The sequence below is a fragment of the Delphinus delphis genome, chromosome 1, assembly GCF_949987515.2.
Source record: "Delphinus delphis chromosome 1, mDelDel1.2, whole genome shotgun sequence".
Lineage (NCBI taxonomy): Eukaryota > Metazoa > Chordata > Mammalia > Artiodactyla > Delphinidae > Delphinus > Delphinus delphis.
In genome coordinates, this window is record NC_082683.1 from 165,949,007 (window position 1) to 165,970,848 (window position 21,842).

The window sequence follows — 21,842 nt, forward strand, 5'->3', positions numbered from 1 at the left end:
ACATCACTAAAAATATCAGCAAAACAAAGTTGAAAACTACTTTCCATACCTGCCTAAATTTTGCACGGGCCTCTTTTTCTTTCATTCTTCCATGGGCAACTAAGTAATCAAATACTTCACCTGAATCAGAAAGGTAAAGCAGGCAGTAAAATATACATAGATTTTTCAGTTAACAATATATGCAATGTCAAGTTTTTGCCTTGTTGTTAAAGAAGCTTTTGGCCCACACTTTTCTGATAGTTCTACATAAATCACAACTATTACATGAATAGGAAAAAAGGAAAAAAATACATGTAAAATTGAATATGGGTAGCGGCTTATGATTCAACAAAACTCTTTTAATAAAAAGTCATAAAAAACATAAGAAAACTTACTTTCTGCTTTCAAGTATTATGTAAAAATACAGTCAACTCTTTATTATCCATTCTAATAAAGGGAAGCCACAGCATGGGCAATCAAAAATTACATTTGGCTTTGTATTTGGGGCCTACATTTCAAATAAAATAACAGAAGTCATATTATGTTGGCTCACTCTCTTGAAGTCCACTAGTCATAGAGACTTGGTCAAATTCCATCTCTCTACCTCCATCCACACTGATTTCTTTCTTTTCCTTCCTACACTGATTACACTCATTCTCACCGTTCTCATTTCATCTGCATTGGTATTTAACTACTTATTATACAGAATGAAATCATCCTTGTGTGCATCTCCTATTACCCCAGATGAGCTGCAAACTCCTTGAATGCTGTCATCATACCCATACTTTACCTGTATCCCCATCCGCATGACAGAACACAAAGTGGATAGACAATACATATTTGTTGAAATAATTTAAAGATACTAGAAACCGTAAAAATGTTCTAATAGATCTTTTACTTTACATGTCTGTATGTTTTTTTCATTTTTCTCCAATCAATAATAATAATAAACCAACTAACGTTTAGTTACATTATCAAAAATAAAATATCTCAGCGTAAGGGATAAAATTTTTATATCCTTATAATTTGTACCACATAGATATATACATGTATATTAAAAACTCATAAAGTGGCTTAAAGAGCTCTTGTAAGGTACAGCAAAGTGCTTAAAAACTCAGGTTTTAGAATCAGACCAATTTTAGTATGAATCCTTATTTAGCCCTAAGTAGCTATTGGGAGACATTAGGAAGATTTCTTAACTTCGTTTAGAGCCTGTTTCTCCCTATTACCTATTTCACATGGGTGTTGTGAGGATTAAATGAAATAATGCACGTGCTTATTAGCACAGTGAGACTGGCATATAGTAAGCACTCAATAAATTATATATTTGTATCTAGGTATACAGATATATTACATATACATATATGCAATATCAATCCTAGCACATAAGTAAAATATTAAAAATCAAATATGTAATGATGTGTGTCAGATGAAACTAATAAATCTACAACGTTAGCATATTATATCAAGCATACTTAAATAATTAAATGGGATGATGAAAACAGAGAAATGAACAGATGCTCTAGTTGAGCCATCATAGCAGTTAATTCTAGATATGTGAGTTTAGGCGGGGAAAGATATACGGCAGGAGTTCAAAAATTTGGACTACTTTTAAGTTCTGCCTGGAACACTCACACCCCCCGGATGTTTACGTGATTCAGTCCTTTACTGATTATATATTATTTGTTTATGATTTGCTTCCCCAACTAGAACGTAATCTTTTTGAGGGCAGGGACCTTGTCTTTGCTCACCCATGTGTTCCTAGCACCTAGAATACCACTTAGTACACAGTAAACACTTAATAAATGTCTGCATGAGCAAAAGAAGGTATAAACACACTATTCCAAAGTAGTCCTGACGCCTACTTTTAATAGGCTCCTTTGAACGAAACATGGTTCAAAATCATAAAGGAGTTCCCTGCCCTTCTAATCACTGAAGATCTTTTGCCCCATTAGTGAACCAGAGTCAATAGATGTACTTCTGGCAAAGAGGCAGTTGTCTGACTCAACCCTTGTTCATGCTAGGATTCTCGTGTGCATGTCAGATTCAATCCTAAAATATCTAGAAATTTCAGAGGAAAAATATTAAGTGTTTTATTCTCTAGAGTCACCTTGCCATTTATAGATTAAAAAGGCAAGAGGATGATTCTAGATTTACTGCTACAGAACCAAGATGGTTTGTTACAGGATCACTGACTGGCAAGACTCACAGAACACCTATCCCTAGGAATCAGAACTGAATAAGGGGCCACTGGCTGAGCTCCAGTACACACCTCTCTACACTACACTACACCCTTCTGCCCCTCCCAGTGCTACTGAAGGAGAGCAGTGAGGACCCTACGCGCTGTCTATTACTCCAGCCATTGCTCCCCTTCATCAGCACCAATAAAGAGTTGACTGCACTTACCATTAATCGTGAAAGCAGTGTGCACATTAACACAGCCTTGTGGCAGACCTTCATAAAAATAGAACAATGCCCACAGATTTTTAGCTGTCTGTAATTTCTCATATCAAAACATGTTTAGCCCCACTCTCTAGACTTTAGATCGCTAAAAAAAAAAAAAGTCTAACTGGATAAACACTCAGGGTTTCAACAATGATGAATTGATACATAGATCTAACTACAGGATAGAAATTAGAGAACGTTTCATTATGTGGTATTTGTAGGTTCATTAATTTTATTATAGATTAACATTTTATGCAAATTTGCATGGCTGTATTAATATTTCTTAAAATCCTATAATAATAAAAAACATTAATGATGTAGGTTTCCAGGTTAAGTAAAAAACCTACAATGAAATATCTTCATGATGAAAAAAAGCTATGCAAAAAACTAAACCTTTTAAAACTTTCAATCTACATAAAAAACTGAAAAAGCAATTAAAATCCGTTTAATATTTGTAGTAAAATTTTTTAGAAATCTAAGAGAGGGTATAAAAATACATAGCCTAGATGCTATAGACTAAAATAAATCATCTTTATTCTCGTTACAGAAAATCTGAATCATCACAAAAATCTATATACTTTATTAGCTAAAAGAACTCAAAACTAAATTCAACACTAAGTTTTTCAATCGATTAGCGAAAAAAGGTGATTAGCCAAAGTGGTTTAAATAATTTCTGCTGTCCTCTCTCTTCTTCAATTGCTTAAATTCTCTGAGCCCTTAAAACCTTCAAGTATCCTCATTTTACTTATTAAATGATTTAATTCCACAAATTTTAAACCTGTTTCTGAGAAAGTTAAGTTTTATGCCTAAAAGAAAAGTGAATCTGAGCCAATATATCTCTCATTTGAGGGAAAGTATATGAAAATGATTTTCTATTATATATCAGTGTTTAAAAATCATTCCTATTTTGAACACTATATAGTCAGAATATATATTGGGTTGGCCAAAATGTTCATTCGGGATTTTCATAACATCTTCCCGAAGAACCTGAACGAAATTTTGGCCAGCCCAATATTATATTCTACTAGAAATGTATCTTACTATGTCCCCATCAACTCAGTCTCCTAACTTATAAAATATATAAATACTTGTTTAAATTGAAACATTTTATGGATTTCTTGAAAATGTATGTATATGGAGAATCTGTCATATATGAACAATCAGTGAAATAAACATGTGACCTACAACATGCTTTTACTCTAAACTTTACTAAATACATTCTGAATTTGAGATTTCCTGTTAATAGCCAAGAGCTTCTACTACTACTAATATTATTATATATATTATTTAGATAAGAATTGAAACATTCATAGATAACAATGCAAATTTAGAGTTTTGAAAAATGTCCCTAAGTAATTTTTAAATAAGCCAAAATCCTACTTTTAAATGTAGGATCAATAGGTCTTGAAACTAAACACTGAATTTTCCTTAAGATACCATTTAAAGGCATTTTATGAAACTACAGATTCATTAACATCAAAAAAGACATGAATGTTAATGACTGGTATTAATAATTCTATATGTCTCATCAAAGATAACTTTTCATTCCCTTCCATCCTTACCTCCACTCGCGTATTCCATGACTAAATAGAGGGTCTTCTCTGTTTCAATAACTTCAAACAATTTTACTGAAAAAGAAATTAGAGATATAACTCTGTGGTTGTGAGCACATATTGAATATGCTTTAAGAAACTTTAAGGTAACACTAAAGGAAAATTTGAGTATTTACTAAAAATTATTAATTACACTTTAAAATTTTCTCAAGGGTTATTACGACTATGGAAGAAAACTATTTACTGTGAAGTGATTTGGAACCAACTGCTGGGTCAAAAGAGAGTTAAATTTCTGGGATTAAAAAAAATCATTCCTTTTCTAATTAGAATAAGGTAATAAAAAAAGAAAATCTTAAAATCAAAGTAATAAAATTTTAATTAAAGCTTAAAAAGACACTATTATTATAATGAGCCTATCAAAAAATGTTAAATAATCTTTGGTACAGAAACAAAAAATTTTATAATTATGTGATATTTTAAGTTTCTGGTTAAAAAAATACTAAATTATGAGACTTATGTATTGACAAATAGTTGAAATTATACACCACAAGTAACTGTATGAGTGTCTCTAATAAACATAAGATTTTTTAATGTGCAAGAAACACGATTCAAAAATAAACAGATTAAAAGAAGAATTACTTTTTACTTCTTACAATCCAATGATTCTGTATAATACATGTAATCAATAAACTTATTTGTAAATATGGGGGAAAAACAACTTATGGAAGTAAATTCACTAAAACTGAAATCAACTCTATTTTCTCTAAAATTCAAACTAGTTATTTTGCTTATAAACTATGATCAAGCCCAAGTGCCTATTATCAAAATATCTGGAATTATTTTTTATAAATACCTAAATGGCATGCAATCTCTATTTAGAGAGATTTAGTAAGGAGATACAAAAATCATTTATATGCTTTAACTCCAAGTCATATATATTATTTTAGTGACAAGCAGAAGACAGCAAGGTAGTAGAAAACTACAATTTGTAGCCTTCAGTTAACTTCTTTATAATCTATTTTTACCCAAAGTATCACTTTCTGAGGTTATCACTTTTCCTCATTTTATATAAAACATCCTTAAAATTGCATCCTTTCAAATAGCCTCAAATTAAGGAAAATACTTTATCGTTAATTGTATACATAAATTTCATACCTATGTTAGGGTGATTCAATATCTTCATTATTCGTACTTCCCGAAACAACTGTTAAAACAACCAAACAATTTTGTTAAAAAAGAACACTCAAGCAGAGAACCAATCAAAACATCTATTTGAAAACATTTATCTGCTTATAAGACACTACAGGATTCTGGTCAAATAAGAGATTTACTTCACAGTCCCAACTCTAATTTTGCTGAGACTTGGTTCCCAGGACAATTTTAACTAATGAACTCAAATGGTTCTGTGTGTGTGTGTGTTTGTGTGTGTATGTGAATATACCATATACAGTAAAACAAACATTTATTTGAATACTCATTACTAGGAATAAAAGAAAAACACTGTGGGAATGAAACTAAATGATCATTCACATGATTTTTATCCAAAAAAAACCTTCCTTGGGGTTTGGGGGGCCTGACTCTTTAATCACCTCTACTGGTTGATCAGACTATAAGCAATTATGAATAAAGCTGTACAGACCATGTGTAAGTTTCTGTGTGGACATAAGTTTTCAATTCACTTGGGTAAATACCAAGGAGCATGATTGCTGGATGGTATAGTAGAGTATGTTTAGTTTTATAAGAAACCACCAAACTACCTTCCAAAGTGGCTGTACCATTTTGTATTCCCACCAGCAATGAGAGTTCCTGTTGTTCCACATCCTTGTCAGCACTTGGTGTTGTCAGTGTTTTGGATTTTCACCATTCTAACAGGTGTGTAGTGGTATTTGTTTTTGTTTTGTTTTTTTAATTTATTTATTTTTGGCTGTGTTGGGTCTTCGTTTCTGTGAGAGGGCTTTCTCTAGTTGTGGCAAGCGGGGGCTGTTCTTCATCACGGTGCGCGGGCCTCTCACTATCGCGGCCTCTCTTGTTGCGGAGCACAGGCTCCAGACGCGCAGGCTCAGTAGTTGTGGCTCACGGGCCCAGTTGCTCCACAGCATGTGGGATCTTCCCAGACCAGGGCTCGAACCCGTGTCCCCTGCATTAGCAGGCAGACTCTCAACCACTGCGCCACCAGGGAAGCCCCTATCTGTTGTTGTAATTTGCAACTCCTAATAATGTATGGTGTTGATCACCTTTTTATATGCTTATCTGCCGTCTATATACTTTCTCTGATGAGACCTCTGTTCAGATCATTTGACTATTTCTAAATCAGTTATTTGTTTTTCAAACTCTTTCCAAACCTCAACAATACCAGATGCCAGTGGACAGCAGTAAGCATGGAATACTCATCAAATACCATGTAGATTCTAGTTAGCGACGTCAGAGAATATGTCCTTCCCATGAGCAGCCCTGGAGGCCCTGGGCAGAGGGAGCTGGAAGTCACATACCCTCACTTCCTCCTCAGGGGTCTCAGAGGGGTAAGGGCCTTGGTGTGAGCTGGGTGGCCTCAGGTCAGCAGAGGGGAGTGTGGAATCTTACTCCTGTGAATATTCAGAGGGAGGATTGAGGGGACCTCCTATACCAAGACAGAGGGGATGCCACCAATACCCGACGTTTCTCACGATTGGCAGCAGGGGCAGAGCTCTGTGGGGTCTCCTGTATTCCTGGTGGGTAGTCCCCTCAGAATGCACTCAGGGTTTTTATCTTGGTTTCTGACACCACCTGGGTCTCCTCACTCTGCTTACCTGACATCCCCCCTAAAAATAAGGCCCTCACTTCCCTGAGAAAACCAAAGAGGAAGTAAGGGGGCACCTCATCAGCTGACCTCTGCCCACGGATTCCTTGGGCTGACAGCAGAGGTAGACTCTGTAGTTTAGACTTTCAGAGAATCTGTACTTCTGGTTTCAACTTTTTTTTTTCTTATTATGGCACATTAGCAGATAAAATTCACACATAATATGAACACATAAAACTTATATATAACTATAAAATCATAACTAACAAATCTGATGATCCTAGGTTCTACTATAAGCAGAATTTTTTTCTCCAGAAAAACAAGTCAAATATTATGCCTGCCTCCTATTTTTCCATGGCTTTCATAAACCCATTTTATAAGCACTGAGTAATAAAAGTCCATTTAAACATTTAAAATATCATTTTATAAGAAATATACCTATTTGTAACTAAAGTAATTTTTTTAAATGTTAAACTTTATTGTTTAAAAAATATTGACTTTTTCAAAAAAAAAAAAAAATATTGACCTTTTTTTCCTGAATCTCCACCCTGCACCCCAGGAATGTATTATAAAAAATAAATACAGATAGTCCCTATTTTGGTTTTGCTGTCCTATATAGATTTTAAAGTTATTGGACCTATTATTAATACGAGTAGCATTATTGTAAGTTTCATCTGCATTCATTAGTATTATCACTATTATGTATTTCTTTTTAAAAAATTTATTAAAGTATAGCTGATTTACAATGCTGTGTTAATTTCTGCTGTACAGCAAAGTGATAGTTATACATATACTACACATTCTTTTTCATATTCTTTTCCATTATGGTTTATCACAGGATGTTGAATATAGTTCCCTGTGCTGTACAGTAGGACCTTTTTGTTTATCCATTCTGTAAATAATAATTTGCATCTGCTGATCCTAAACTCCCACTCCATCCCTCCCCACACCTGCCATCCCCCTTGGCATCCACATTCTGTTCTCTATGTCTGTGAGTCGGTTTCTGTTTCGTAGATAAGTTCCCTTGTGCCATATTTTTACATTCCACGTATAGGTGATATCATATGGCATTTGTCTTTCTCTTTCTGACTTACTTCACTTAAGTATGATAATCTCTAGGTCCATCCACGTTGCTGCAAATGGCGTTATTTCATTCCTTTTTATGGCTAAGTAGTAGTATTATGTATTTCTAATAGAAAAGTCCCCAATAACAATCTTGTTCTCCTATACTTACATGTAAATGAACTACCTCTGTTTTCTTCATTGAGTGTTACTTTCTTATTAAAATTTTATTTATCTATTAAGTTGTTAGATGTGACTATACAGTCACAATTCACAAGCACTACAGTACAGAAGCCTTTGTAACTGGCCTCCATGAAACCAACTGTCACTCGGCATTGCCTCTGCAAAACCTGCTGAGCACACCTGTGCACCCTCGATGCTCACTGTTCGAGGTGCTTCCTGTGCCTCTACACTCCCGCGGTTAAGCAGCATGCTTACCAAAGGTTATTTAGATTTCAGACATGTCTGTCAGTTGCAGTTGTTACTGCAAATAGATCATTCAACTAATGTATTAGTTTTCTATTGCTAAGTAACAAATTACCACACCCCAGCAACTTCTAACAACACACATTTATTATCTCACTGTTTCTGTGTGTCAGTATTCACTGTGCACTGTGGTCACGGCTTAACTGGGTCCTCTGCTGGGGGGTCTCATAAGGCTGCCATCAAGGTGCTGTCCAGGCTGCACTCTCACCTAGAGGCTCGACCGGGGAAGAACCTACTTCCAAGCTGACCCAGGCTGTGGGCAGAATTCATTTCCTTACAGCCCTAGGGCTGAGGACCCTGGTTTCTTGCTGGCTCTCCTGGAGGCTGCCCTGACCTCTTAGAGACTGCTCACAGGTCTTGCCAAGTAAGCTTCTCCAACACAGCAGTTTACTTTATCGAGCCAGCAAGGATAATCTCTAGAGAAAGCTGGCTAGCAGGACAGTCTTATATAACATAATGTGATCGTGAGAGTCAACTCTCATCACCTTTTCCTAATTCTACTGGTTAGAAACCAGGCACAGATCCTGCTCACACTCAAAGGGAAGTGATCATACAAAGGTGTGAACACCAGAAGGCAGGGATCACTGGGGTTGCCTTAAGGTCTGTCCAACAAGATTCAATTTACATAAACCAATGAAGGACAAGTATGCTGTTTAACAAAACAAACCAAATTGAATACTTTCTAAATACTAGATAAGAGCTGTTCAAGAGACTGCTGTCCTGTTAGGTGTGGGCAAGAAGACTGTAAAAGATTAAAAGAAAATCTAGGATTCTGCTCTCAGATCACTTCCCGGGAGTCTTTAAATTCTCCATTAATTAAAATAAGAAACCAATTAGAAATAGCAGCAAACACGGGTTTACGAGTGTGACTTGTGCAACATAAACAAAGCCAATCAGTAGACCCAAGCTTAAAAGAGAAAATAAATAAATGAATAAAGCTTTGCACCTAAATGAAAGGATTGGTTGATGAACGTATATTTATGTACTCATTTTAAATGTTAAATGCTTATATAATTTTTAATAATTCCTCACTTTAACCTACTTTTTCGATTACCAGTCCTTCCTGCCCCGTGGAAGAGGGCTTCTGCCTTACTTTGTAACTGGCATAGGTACCTCCAGGAAGTGTGGCCCATTAAGTTGTAGCATGAGTGTGCCACACTGGCTCCTTCATTCTACCTTCTTTCTCTTCTGTCTCAAGAAAGAACATCAAATTGCAACAGAGTGAGAACGAAATTGTCACATGGGTAATCTTGAATTTACCCTTGTTAATTTTTATGACGTTATCGGCCAGTTCAGTAGTTTATTCTTAGGAGCAAACTGGTTGAGACATATCTGATCACTAATTAAAACATACTGGCAGCTCCATGTTTGAGAATAAGTAATCTAAAGGAATGGACAGCTACACATCCTTCAGGCATTCCCCTATAAACACTGTCTTCTGTTTGTTTACTTGATTGAGTGGTACGAATTCGTGAATTTAGTCTTTGACTGGAGGAGTCTAGAACGTAGCTCTTCTGTTCTACGGAGGACCGAGATGAGCTGGGGAACAGTGTTAAAATTGTCCTGTGAAAAGTGGGGCACTTAACAAAAACCGTACCTGAACAGAAGGCCGCTCCACTTCTACCTGGAGATGAAGCCAGAGAAATACCACCCCTTTCTCATCAGAAAGGACTTTCTTATTCCAGTTAAAATAATAATATACAGTCATCGGGTTCCTACATCTCAATGTCTTGAATACATTGTTCTATCCATAGCTTCCTCTCCTTCAGCATTTAAAAAATTTTTTTTTATTGAGATATAGTTGATTTACAATGTTGTGTTAGTTTCAGGCGTACAGCAAAGTGATTCAGTTATACGTACACACATACATATATATATACACATATATTCTTTTTTAGATTCTTTTCCATTATAGGTTATTACAAGATATTGAGTATAGTTCCCTGTGCTCTACAGTAGGTCCTGGTTGGTTATCTATTTTATCCCTCAGTAGATTTTGACAAGGAGTGAGAAAAAATTAGAAAAACAAGCAACGGCATGAATGTGTGTATAAGTTGAGTGTGTGCTGGCTAAAAGTGACAAGCAGCTGTGGAAAGAGGAAGAGTGGTTGCCGATGGAAGAAGTGGTGAGGGGGTTTTAAGTGGTATATTGACTCAGGACAATGAAATGCCAGAATTCTGCCCCGTCAATCACCCTTACTCCCAAGGAAACACTTGAACTGTCAGCCAGGTTTGTCATTAACGTTCTAAATCTAGAAAATCGGGGCCAACTGAATAGTACTAGGACGTGGATTCAGTAAAGGGCTATGATGTTTCTTCCTCTTCATGACTCCCCATAACTTCTTCCTAAACTCTAATGTTCTAGTTGGTTGTACAGAGGAAAGAGACTGGACTAATGTCAAAGTCTTCTGCACTAGCCCACTGAGTCAAAGGGAGCAGAAGAGGGAGAGACAGTGAGCTCTTTATATTATATTTGGTCTTTTCACCCAGAAGAGACCTTTACCAGCAAGGATGCCAACCTTATCCGTGCTTGCTCTTCTTTAGGAGAGGGGGAAAGAGGTGAGGGGGAAAGGAGAGCTGAACATTTAGATCAAGATAAGAAGTTTACCCTGAGATGGAGAGTTGTTGTAAAAAAAAAAAAAAAAGTCAATTATTTTATGTATTATATGTCCAGACACAAGTAAGGAAAACAGAAGTTTGTGAACATATTAAATAGGCCCACACTACTATCTTAGTTCCTGATTCTAATTTTTAGTCCTATTTTTCCTTTCTCCTTCTTAAATTTATTTATTTATTCATTCATTTATTTATTTATTTATTTATTTTTGGGCTGTGTTGGGTCTTCGTTTCTGTGCAAGGGCTTTCTCCAGTTGTGGCAAGCGGGGGCCACTCTTCATCACAGTGTGCGGGCCTCTCACTATCGGGGCCTCTCTTGTTGCGGAGCACAGGCTCCAGACGCGCAGGCTCAGTAGTTGTGGCTCACGGGCCCAGTTGCTCCACAGCATGTGGGATCTTCCCAGACCAGGGCTCAAACCCGTGTCCCCTGCATTAGCAGGCAGATTCTCAACCACTGCACCACCAGGGAAGCCCTCCTTTCTCATTTTTAAACTGTGACATCATGATGTTCCTAGCATATCCAAATTTAGCAGGAGGGCTCTGAATTCACTAATGCCTTTCAAACTACTGTTTCAATTTTGCTGTCAGCTGAAAATTAAGGCCAGAGTTTGTTAAGATTGTGTGTTGAATTAAAGAAGTTAAGTGCGGAGAGAAGGCTTGAGATGGGTCTTCTATGACTAAATGGCAGGGACTTCACTGTTTGGACTTTGTGACAGCTGTTCTAGTTGTTCAGAGGCCTCTATTGTTTCCTCCTTGGTTCCTGGCTTTGTTCTAGATAACTGAAGTTAGTGAACAATCCTCAGTTCTTTGGACAGGTATTTACTTTCCAGTTCAGTCCTTCCTGGTTAGAGCTTAGGGTCAGGATTAGGCAAACTCCATTAGTGTTAATCAATACATATTTGCCTTAATTATTTCTTCTCTCAACTACTCTGCTCCTTCCTACCTCTTCCATTCCTTCTGCCTACTATTACTTTTTTTTGATGGTGGAAAAATCTGTTCTATTTAGAAGCAGTCAAGTGGACATGGCTTAGACAATCCCCATTCTATTTACTCTCAAAGCAGCACAGCCAGGGGCCGAACACCTATCATCCTCTCTCTACCAGCCCTGCTCACCATGCTGCCCTTGGACTCATCAGTGTCACAGGACTTCTTCACTACTTCCTTGATCTTGAGGCAGATGGGGAACAACTCTGTGGCCACGGGGAGCTTGACAAAGGCTGTGGTCAAGCTTGTTCCCCCCGGGAGAGCTCTTCCAGGCTGTCATCAAAGTGATAGTAGACTGAGCTCATAAAAAGAGGGTGACGTTTGTTTGTGCCTTTTAACACCACCTTTTTTGGCCTTTCAAGTACTTTGCTCTGATTTGGGTTTGAGGAGGGGCAGAAGGCCTTCTTTACCTTCACCGTAAACTCTGTAAAAATTTGACCTGTATCTCCAACAGCAGTTTACTGGCCTATTAATGTGGAGTGTGGGTGCTGTGCTGTACCCTGCAGGTGACGTTCAGCTCCAAGAGATAGTGAGGACCTTGTCTAGACTTTGTCTCAGAGACGTCAGTCATGGAGGTATACTAACAGAATCTTATAGATTAAACTCTCAGCTTTTTAATTTCTAGGATCACCATTTCACTCCTCCTTTACTTGAGACATCATATTGGGACACCAAAATATTTTATAAAGTTATTGCTAGTACCAGTATAACAGCTTAGGCTAATTTCTTAAGTTCTTCCCAAGAAACAGTAGTTCAGAAAAAGAAATCTGAACATAATTAAATTCATATATATTGATGATTTCTACCTAAAAAAATGACTGTTTAGTATTACTTCCAAACTTGACAACTTATAGTCAGTTATTCATTGCAAAATAATAGGCTGTGCCACTTTGCCAAAATTTGTCTTCGTACATGAATTATAAGATTCTTATTTCTTATGAACTGGTACCAAGTTTATAGTACTAGAGTCTTTCCCAAGGCCTTGTACAACTCTGGGCTCAAGTTGGTGCTAAGTAAATAAAATTGTTTGAGATACCAAATCAAATAATTTCAGAGAGAAGATACTAAACATAAAATAGATTAAATTTGAAAAGATGTCCAATCTCACTATAAAGAAATCATGGAAATTAAAACAAGATGCCATTTTGCTTCTATAAGGTTGGCAAAAATTAAGAAATCTGATAATATAAAGTGCTGACAAGAATGTGAAGCAAAAGTAAATCGCATACAGTGTTAGCAGAAGTAGAATGGATGCAGCCACTTTGAAGAGCAATTTGACATTATTTAATACAGTTGAGGATATGCATGCCCTTCAACCTTATTCTACTTGGAGAGATATACTCTTCTATACATCTTCACAAAAAGATATACATAATAAGAATCATTGCAGCACTGTCTGTAACAGCAAAACCAAAAAGCTAACTGGAAAAAAAAACCCACTAAAACAACAGGAACAATCTAAATATAAACTAACAGAAATGAACTAAGTGTAGTAGATGTCTATTAATAAGAAAATGGGTAAACTGTGGCTTATTTGTACAACGGCATATAATAATAGTGAAAATAAATGAACTAGACTATATAGACTAACATGACTAAAACTGTAAGACAATGCTAAATGAAAAAAGCAAGTTGCAGAAGAATAGAAAGTTTAAAAATAAATAATACATAGTATTTCATGTACAGATACACATGTGAAATTAAAAAAAAAAATGGGAATAAGACCAAATTCAGAATAGTAGTTATTTCTAGGTAGAAAAATACAGGAATAGAACCAAGAAATGGCACACAGGACTTCAACTGCATCTCTTGTAAAAAAAATGATTAGAAATGAAAACTTTTAGTCCAATAAATAAATATCATGAGAAAGCAAGTTTTTAAAATGGGAAAGATGTTTTGAAGTCTCCATCCAAAAATTAAAAATAGACTAGTGTACTGTATCAACAAACTGAACTTAGAAAAAACAGGAGTATGACTCAAAATAACTAAATGCAAATATGATTTTTAAAACAGCCAGATATTCAGTCTAAAATTCATAGGTGATTTAAAGATTTCTAGCTTCCTCCATTTCCAAGAGAAAATTCTTCCATATTTATTTCAGAAAATATTATATACTTTCTTGAGAATACAGAAATAGATGTACGCTTTACAGCCAAAAAAGACCAAGCAATTAAAACAGGTCTTCAGAATCAGAGCCAGAATACAAGAATCCAAAGCAAAACGCAGGGACTTCCCTGGCAATCTGAGGTTAAGAATCCGTGCTTCCACTTCAGGGGACACAGGTTCGATCCCTGGTAGGGGAACTAAGATCCTGCATGCCACGTGATAGGGTCAAAAAAAAAAAAAGCAAAATCCAAACAGTACTACTCAAACCAAAACAAATAAAAACTAAAGTGATTATTTATGAAGATTGTTTATAAATAATTCTTGGTTATGAGTGCTTAATTTTATGAAGCGCAGGGGGATTTAACACTGTTGTTGAGACAGGAAGCTTTCCCTGAAGGAATGACTCTAAGGCTGAAATGTGAGAAATGAGTAAGAATTAAGTGAAGAGGGAGTGATAAAAGATTATGCATAGGGTGGGGTGAAAAGCTGCAAAGGCCTGGTAGCTAGAATAAAGGGTAGAAATAGGAGCAGATAAAAGAAAATCAGTGAAGTTGGAGGAGTAGGGGATGAGAAGAGCAAGGAGAAGCTGGGGAGAGCTGGTGGACCATGGGGTAGAGGAAGAAAGTAGGGCCTGTACACCATGTTAATGAATTTGATTTCTAGGCTACAAAAAACAGGGAAAGCCAACTAAAAGCTTAAATAGAAGGATGACATAATCAGACATATTTTGCATCCTTGATGACTTTTTAAACTCTGTGTGTGCGCATCCGTGTGTGTGTGTGCGCACACGCGCGCACGCACGCAGGGATGCAAAGTGCAGAAAGACGGGTTAGAAGGCTACTGGGGTAGTCCAAGGGAGAGATAATAGTAGTGCTGTCTAGAGGATCATGACGGAAAAAGACAAAAGCAAACATTCTCAAAAGATATGTAAGAAATAAAATCAGCACAACTCAAGGTCAGACTAGATGGTGAGAAGGAAGGAGAGGGAGGGGTCAAGGATAACTCTGAGGTTTCTGACTTGCACAACTTGGGGACAGTGTCATTCACTGAGAGAGGACACTGGAAGGGCACTAGGTGGGCAATGTACCAAGCAGGTGGGGTGGAGATCATGAGTTCAGTTTTGGACATAATAAGTTTGGGTTATCTTTGAGGGATTACAAGCAAATGTAGGGGAGGTCTGAGTTGAAGATATAAATTTGTGAGTTTGCCTACCGGTGGTAATTTAAACCAGAGTTACCCTTGAGACAGCCTAGGAAGAGAGAATACAGAAAGAGAAGTCCTAGGACCATGTCTTGTGAAACTCTTAACACTGAGTGGCCCACAAAAAGGACAATGAGTCCACTTAAAGGAAACAGAAAAGGAGGGGCCAAAAATGCAGAGGAAAACATAAGGAGAAATATAATCTTCTTTCAATAAATACTTGTTAGATTAAGAATTAATTAATGAACACATGTACTGGGCTCCACGACGTGTAGCTTGAACCACAAGACAGTTTCCATTTCTAGTTTTACTTTTTTTTTTTTTTTTTTTACTTTTTATTTCTATTAAATTAAAAAAAATCCTAAGTCACAATCATTGATTGGGGGAAGGAACAAAGCATTGGGTGATGTGTCAGAGACTTTCAGATTAATTACTGGATCCAACCTTACAAAAGCATTTCTCCAAGAAGACTATGCCCGGCTCTCAGACAAATTCTAGGCTGCTGATCTAATCACACTAAAAGGTTAGAAGACTGGAAGTTTCAAGTTGAGAGCTAATAACAATGGGTTCTTAATATACTCTTTGGATATGCTTGCGTTGGAAGGTATTCTTCATATTTGGATGTAACATTTGTACGTTAAACTTGCCCAATAATATGTCATTGAACACTTTGTCCAATAACTAATGATGGCTAAAACAGGGTTTAGAAAAGTCAGATTTTTGGTCAGTGAACTGCTTGAAATACAGTTTGGTCTTTCCAGAAAATCTGGTTATCTTATCTTCAACATTTAAACTGTTGCTATTTTAGCTAGACATTAACATTATTGATATCACCTTTTAAAAGAAACTTGTTTGAACAACTTCTCCCTCAAATCCATTGTATTTCAGTGTGAAAGATATACTTCCCACCAATTCTTCACACTGTATGCTAAAGAAACATCTTTCAATAGCCAAGATTTTATGATAGTCCCTGTTTTCAGTATTCCTTTAAAACCAAATCAAGATCAGAGGTTATGTTACTGACCACAGATGTCATGGAGAATGAAGCAATGAGTGACTGGGCATTAGGTATGATCTTATTTATTCACATAGCAGAATCACTCCTTGCAGTATATATATTAAAATTTTCAGGAATGATTCAAAGACAACTTCTGCAGTCTACAACCCAGCTCACTAAATGCTAACCCCTTCTCTTTTCACTTAGGTTTTCACTGATCCACAAAAGAATTGGTCAAGACTTTCCTTCAAATGATCCACACACATAAAAAGAACTGTATGGAAGAAGTACTCAGCACGTAAGTGGTTTTGTGCAGCTACAAAGTGAAATATGCTATCAATATCAAGCACACATATGTGAGAGTAACTGGTATTTCAACCTATGTCCAACAGAGAGATCTGTTAAGGAATATTGCCGAGAAGCTTCTGCTTTCTCCTTGATCAAAAATATTTGTCAATAATTATACGATTTCTTTTACAAGTTTGGTTTCTTGATAATTCGCTAAAAGAAATGTAATTTTGAATTGCTTCAATGGTTGTCCTCTGCTCTACCTTTAGTGACCAAATTCATCAACATAATAAAGATTATTTTGCAGATGTTTTGGAAAACTTAACTAGCTTACCAGAGAGGTCTCTGGGCTTTATCTGAAAACTCACTAAAGTATAAATGGCTTAGGTCACCATTTGACAGCATTTTACACAACAGATAACACACTAGACACTAGCAGTAAATGGATCGTTCACTTAAGCCTAATTTCCAGATGTCGGTTATTGAAAATTTTTTACACTTGCCCTGCTTGTGCAAAATCACTGTCACAAGGATTTTCATTCTTTTTAACTGGGATGCAGCACTCCTCTTTATTATTTAATGAGTTGTAGTAGTCTTGTTTCTGTTTTCATTACAGGTTTTACTATTCAGCAAATCACTTCTGAACCACCGCACTATTTTTGTGAATTTGAAATACAATGCAACACAGTAAAATAGAAAATGCAAATTAGCAAGCAATACACAGAAGACAGATAAACTGCACCCTGGTGACTGCGATCTGAGACAAGCTAACACAAACTCTGTCATCTGTGTATAAACTAATGTGTCCCAGTTTCAAACTTGGTGGAATTTCAGAGGAAACGATAACTATTCTTACATTTCAAGTATGTGAACTAGGAATAAAACTGCTTCATCATTCTGCTTTTCCTCCAACAGTAACAGGTTGCTTAAAAGATCCCCAGGAATCACGAGTATAGTTCATAGACCCTAGCCTAAAAAACCACTAATGTATGAGGTGGGAGTCATGCTCCAAAGAGGAAGAAGGAAATATAGCACGTACGTCAAATAGTTCTTAAACTACGAAAACTTATTAAACTGTATTCCATTAATTTAAAATATGTAATACAAATAATAGGAGCATATTACGTGAAGAATGTTGAAGCCAAAGATGCTTAACAATTCCAAAGACCGAACTGTCTTTAAGAACTTTATATTTTAGAAGTTTGGAACAGTTGGGGTATCAAATTTAGATTACTTTTATCTACCATTGATGTTGACAAAGGAAATTAATATTTCCTATAAATACGTTATACACAAAAGACAGTAAAGGAGGGGAACCAGCTTAAATTCAGACCAAGTCCAGAACAAGATTTAACCAAACACTTTTGGGTTGAGATGAGATTAAAATGAATCCTTACTGTAAATGTATGTGCTGCCATCATCTGCCTTTTAACAAGCACACCTAAGACATGGAGAGCCATTTTGCTATTTTTTACCTATAGGACTTGACTGTCAATGCTAAGGAAAAAAAAATGATTACTTTTAATTCCGTTGTTTACATTTTCATGTTTTAGATATGACTGACTGGGAGATGCTCCCAGCATTCAATGCGTAAGGCCAAATGTTGAACGTTCTACAATGCACGAAAACTAAGCAAGCCTCGATCCGTTTTTTCCCAAACCTTTCAACAAAAAGCCAATCTATGAACACAAATAAAAATTATTTTGAAAACAACAAAATGCACACAGTGTATTGGCTACGTTTAGCAAATTTCAATCTTTCCTTTGCTTTTATTTTTACAGATTAAAGAAAACAAAATTGCCACCATTTTTTATATGCCTGTTTGGAAAAGCAACAATTTATCAGCAAGATTAGCAGAATTTATAATAGAAATTACATCAACAAGTATATTTTTAATCTGAATAACAGTCCACCTTCATGTCTGTATGTCCACATGTTTCAATAAGCGTGACTTTGGTTCTACAACCTTCTCTGGTCCCCCCTGGGAAAGACAGAGCGGGGGTCACATTACTGTGCCTCCAACGAGCACAACAGGCCTGGACTAGTTCTAAATGTCACTTAAAATCAGTTAATTTACCAGAGTAACCCACAGATTAACCTAGGAAAAGTGACAAGGCTAGGTGGGCCATGGACTGGGCCACTGGGCTGGTATGCAGTCTGCATTGTAAAAGGATTCCCAGGAGAAGGGCAGGCAAAACTCTGCCCCACTGTGGCTCTAGTCCAGGAAAACACAGCATCTTTGGATAACTCGTCTGCCCAGGGAGGATGCCTTTTTATAACGCATACCACTAAATCATGATTAGCTGAAAGATGGGTGCTGGAAGTTTCTCCCAAAAATCATCCAATAAAGTATATTATCTCATACTCAGAGAAAAAAAATCCAGCAAACCTTTCATGTTCTCACAGATGAGAAATTCTAATGCTATGAAAAATTATATTGGTTGTCAAATTTAAAAGGAATCTCATTAAGTACAAAGACAGATGTCTAAGTAGAAATATATAAAATAGTAAACTGAGTTATCTGGCACTGAGACAAGTGGAAAGTTTTGATATCACAGACCCAAATTTTTAATTTAATGGTAGAATCACAGCAGGTGTAGTTAAACATACTACACTAAAATTTTCTTATAAAATTCTGTTTTAGAAATCCAGAGTTATTTACATCACACTTACATATGTGACCACGATCCCATTATATTCTAATTAAAATCATAATGTACTTTATATATATATTATACATAAATATTATATAGTGAGCTATATACAAACATATATGACATAAATGTTAAAATATCTGCTTCATTTTTAAAGTACTAGTATGTGTATCTGAGAAAATTTTCCCACATAAATAACTAATGAAGCAACATGAAACAGCTTTACCAGGTCAATTCCCATCCTAACTGCTTTTTTTGGTCCCTCTTCTGCTTTATATTTTCACCCTTTGAAGAAATGGTCGTATCTTTTATTGTAAGTTAGTTGAAAGCCTAGTTCTTGTGAAAGAAGGAAGAAAAGCAAGTGAAGCGATAAAAGGAAACCCACCTATGGACAACAGTATCTCATGAGTTGATTTTTAATGAAGCAGAATACTTACTACTTCAAAATATTTGATATGAAAAATTTTATTTTACTGAATTAAAAGACATAAGTTCCTCTGATATGGTACATGCATTTGAGTAGCAGATATTTTTCAAAAACACTTGATAAACATTTTTAAAATATTATTAAATGTAAATATTATGTTTTATATCAAATCTTTTCTTCATATATGGATGAAATGTAGTATTGTACCTAACAGGAAGTTTAGAATAACTGACTTTACAGAGTATCATATATTAATTAATAAACTCGTATTCTAATTACTTACTATTAAAATAATTAAATACCTTTTGTAGACTGGTAGGATTTAGCTGAGTTTTGTCTATTATTTTCACAGCAACCTAAAAAAAAGAGAATCATTAAAATATATTTGAGAATACATATCTTAATGAATAAAATTTATAAGGAAAACATCTTTTGTTTCATCCCTAACTAGATATAATTTAGCTGTATTTGGTGTTCACATAATTGGATGGTAAAGTTTTGATAATTAGGCAGCCTTAGAATATATTCTATTGACCCAAGTCTTTAACCTATTTGATTCTGAGTCAGTGAAATTACACCTTTGTTAAAGTCATTCCAGGTTTCCCCTTTTAAAGTAAAAGTCATCTGTATCTTCGTCTTTTACTCATGATCTTGGTAAGTTACAATTCTCAGAGGGGAGAGGCTTATAAACTTTTAGTGAGTTAAGTATTATGTGGGTAGAGAGATTGGACACCCTAACTTCCTTACAGCAAACTAACAGAATGGATTTAAATGTCCTCTAAGTCTCTGTCTAATACAGCCTGTGTCCCAACAGCTCCTGGGGTCAAAATGGTCAGAGAGGACTAAATTTAACCGTATGTGACAATAATATTATGTATAGAACAAAATGGAAACTTAACAAAAACATTTTATGACAGATTTTTCATAATGTCCTAACTGGATCCAGTAAACATTATATAATATAGAGTGTTAGATGTTTAACTATTTTTAGTCTTTATTATATGTTATTAAATATATTAATTATTATTTTAAAAACAAATTTTGCTATATAAATACATCTGATTTGAAACACATGGGATTTTAGAAACCCGATTCTCTTATTATCTGAGAAAAACATCTGTATAACACTTGCTCAATGTGGTTTCTAAATAGATAAAAATTAGTGGGTGACTTTCTACACATTTATACCTAATTTACCTCAAGCAGTAATTTAAAAAAAAATTTTATTGAGGTAACAGTGGTTTATAACACTATATAAGTTTCACATGTACAACCTCATTTTCTGCTCCTGTATTCACTGCAGCTTAAGCAGTAATTAAGAAGAAGTTATCCTAGCCCTGTTCATGGGGTCAGGTAAAAATCAGAAATTTTTACAGAAGCCATATAATGAAAGACAGAAGTCTGAGCAAACCTCATCTGCAGCACATCTGATTTATGAGATGCTAATACATAAGGACAATTCTTCTGTGCCATGTATAGATAACTCTATCTACATACATTCCATTCACACATATCCCAGTGTTTACCATACTGCAGCTGGTACTTATTCCCAGAATCAGCTGTAGGAAAGCTTTTGTAACTAGATTCTGGAGAGGTCTAAGTAAATAGTAAAAGGAATCATGAAAACTTACCTCTCTACTAGTTAGAACATGTCTTGCCAATTTCACTTTGGCAAAATTTCCCTTCCCTATTGTTTTTTGTAAACGGTAATTTCCAATGTGAGGCTGTTCGTCTGTTGCTGACGTAATGGAGTTTCTACACCGAGGGATGTTCTGTCTGCTACTTGATTTGGTCGGCTGGATATGGGGTTCAGTATATCCATCCACAGATGTATGCTGAGGAAAAGGTTACAAGGTTTCACTGTTAATTAAACTACATGATAAAAGGATCGTTTAAAAAACTACAAACAATTTTCATCAGTAATTCATCTCCAATGAAAACAGATTGTACTACATGATTTTAAAACATTTTGAGCATTCTGTTCATAATTTCTACTTGACTTTAGCTCCCTTTGCCAGTGGGAATATAACCATTTAAAATGAAATGTTCTGCATAGCTTTAGGTATATGCTTTTGATTTAAAACAAATACAACTGGTTAGATAGCCAGGAGCCCCAAAGACCATTACTCCTGAAAGGGTGTTACCCCTGTGGGTTGAGAGGACAACACAATCCAAGATTGCTTCACTAAAATGGCAGAACGTCTTCAATGCCAAGGCAAACAACCTCCTGAGTATGGCTCTGTTTCTCTAAACCAGCCCAAGTACTTGTC

At 35.7% G+C, this 21,842-nt stretch overlaps 1 protein-coding gene across 2 annotated transcripts in view; it reads right to left on the reverse strand.

The window, feature by feature from the left end:
• Nucleotides 1-21,401, reverse strand: part of MARK1 (microtubule affinity regulating kinase 1) — a 65,658-nt gene extending 44,257 nt beyond the window's left edge. For both annotated transcript variants that reach the window (XM_059998148.1, XM_059998140.1), the window contains exons 1-5: nt 21,204-21,401; nt 19,875-19,928; nt 5,133-5,181; nt 3,987-4,052; nt 50-120 (exon numbers count right to left, since the gene is read on the reverse strand). In XM_059998148.1, coding sequence (XP_059854131.1) covers nt 50-120; nt 3,987-4,052; nt 5,133-5,160 — 165 coding nt within the window. In that variant the 5' untranslated portion in view covers nt 5,161-5,181; nt 19,875-19,928; nt 21,204-21,401. The remainder of the gene's footprint in view (nt 1-49; nt 121-3,986; nt 4,053-5,132; nt 5,182-19,874; nt 19,929-21,203) is intronic.
• Between the last annotated feature and the right edge of the window lie 441 nt (nt 21,402-21,842).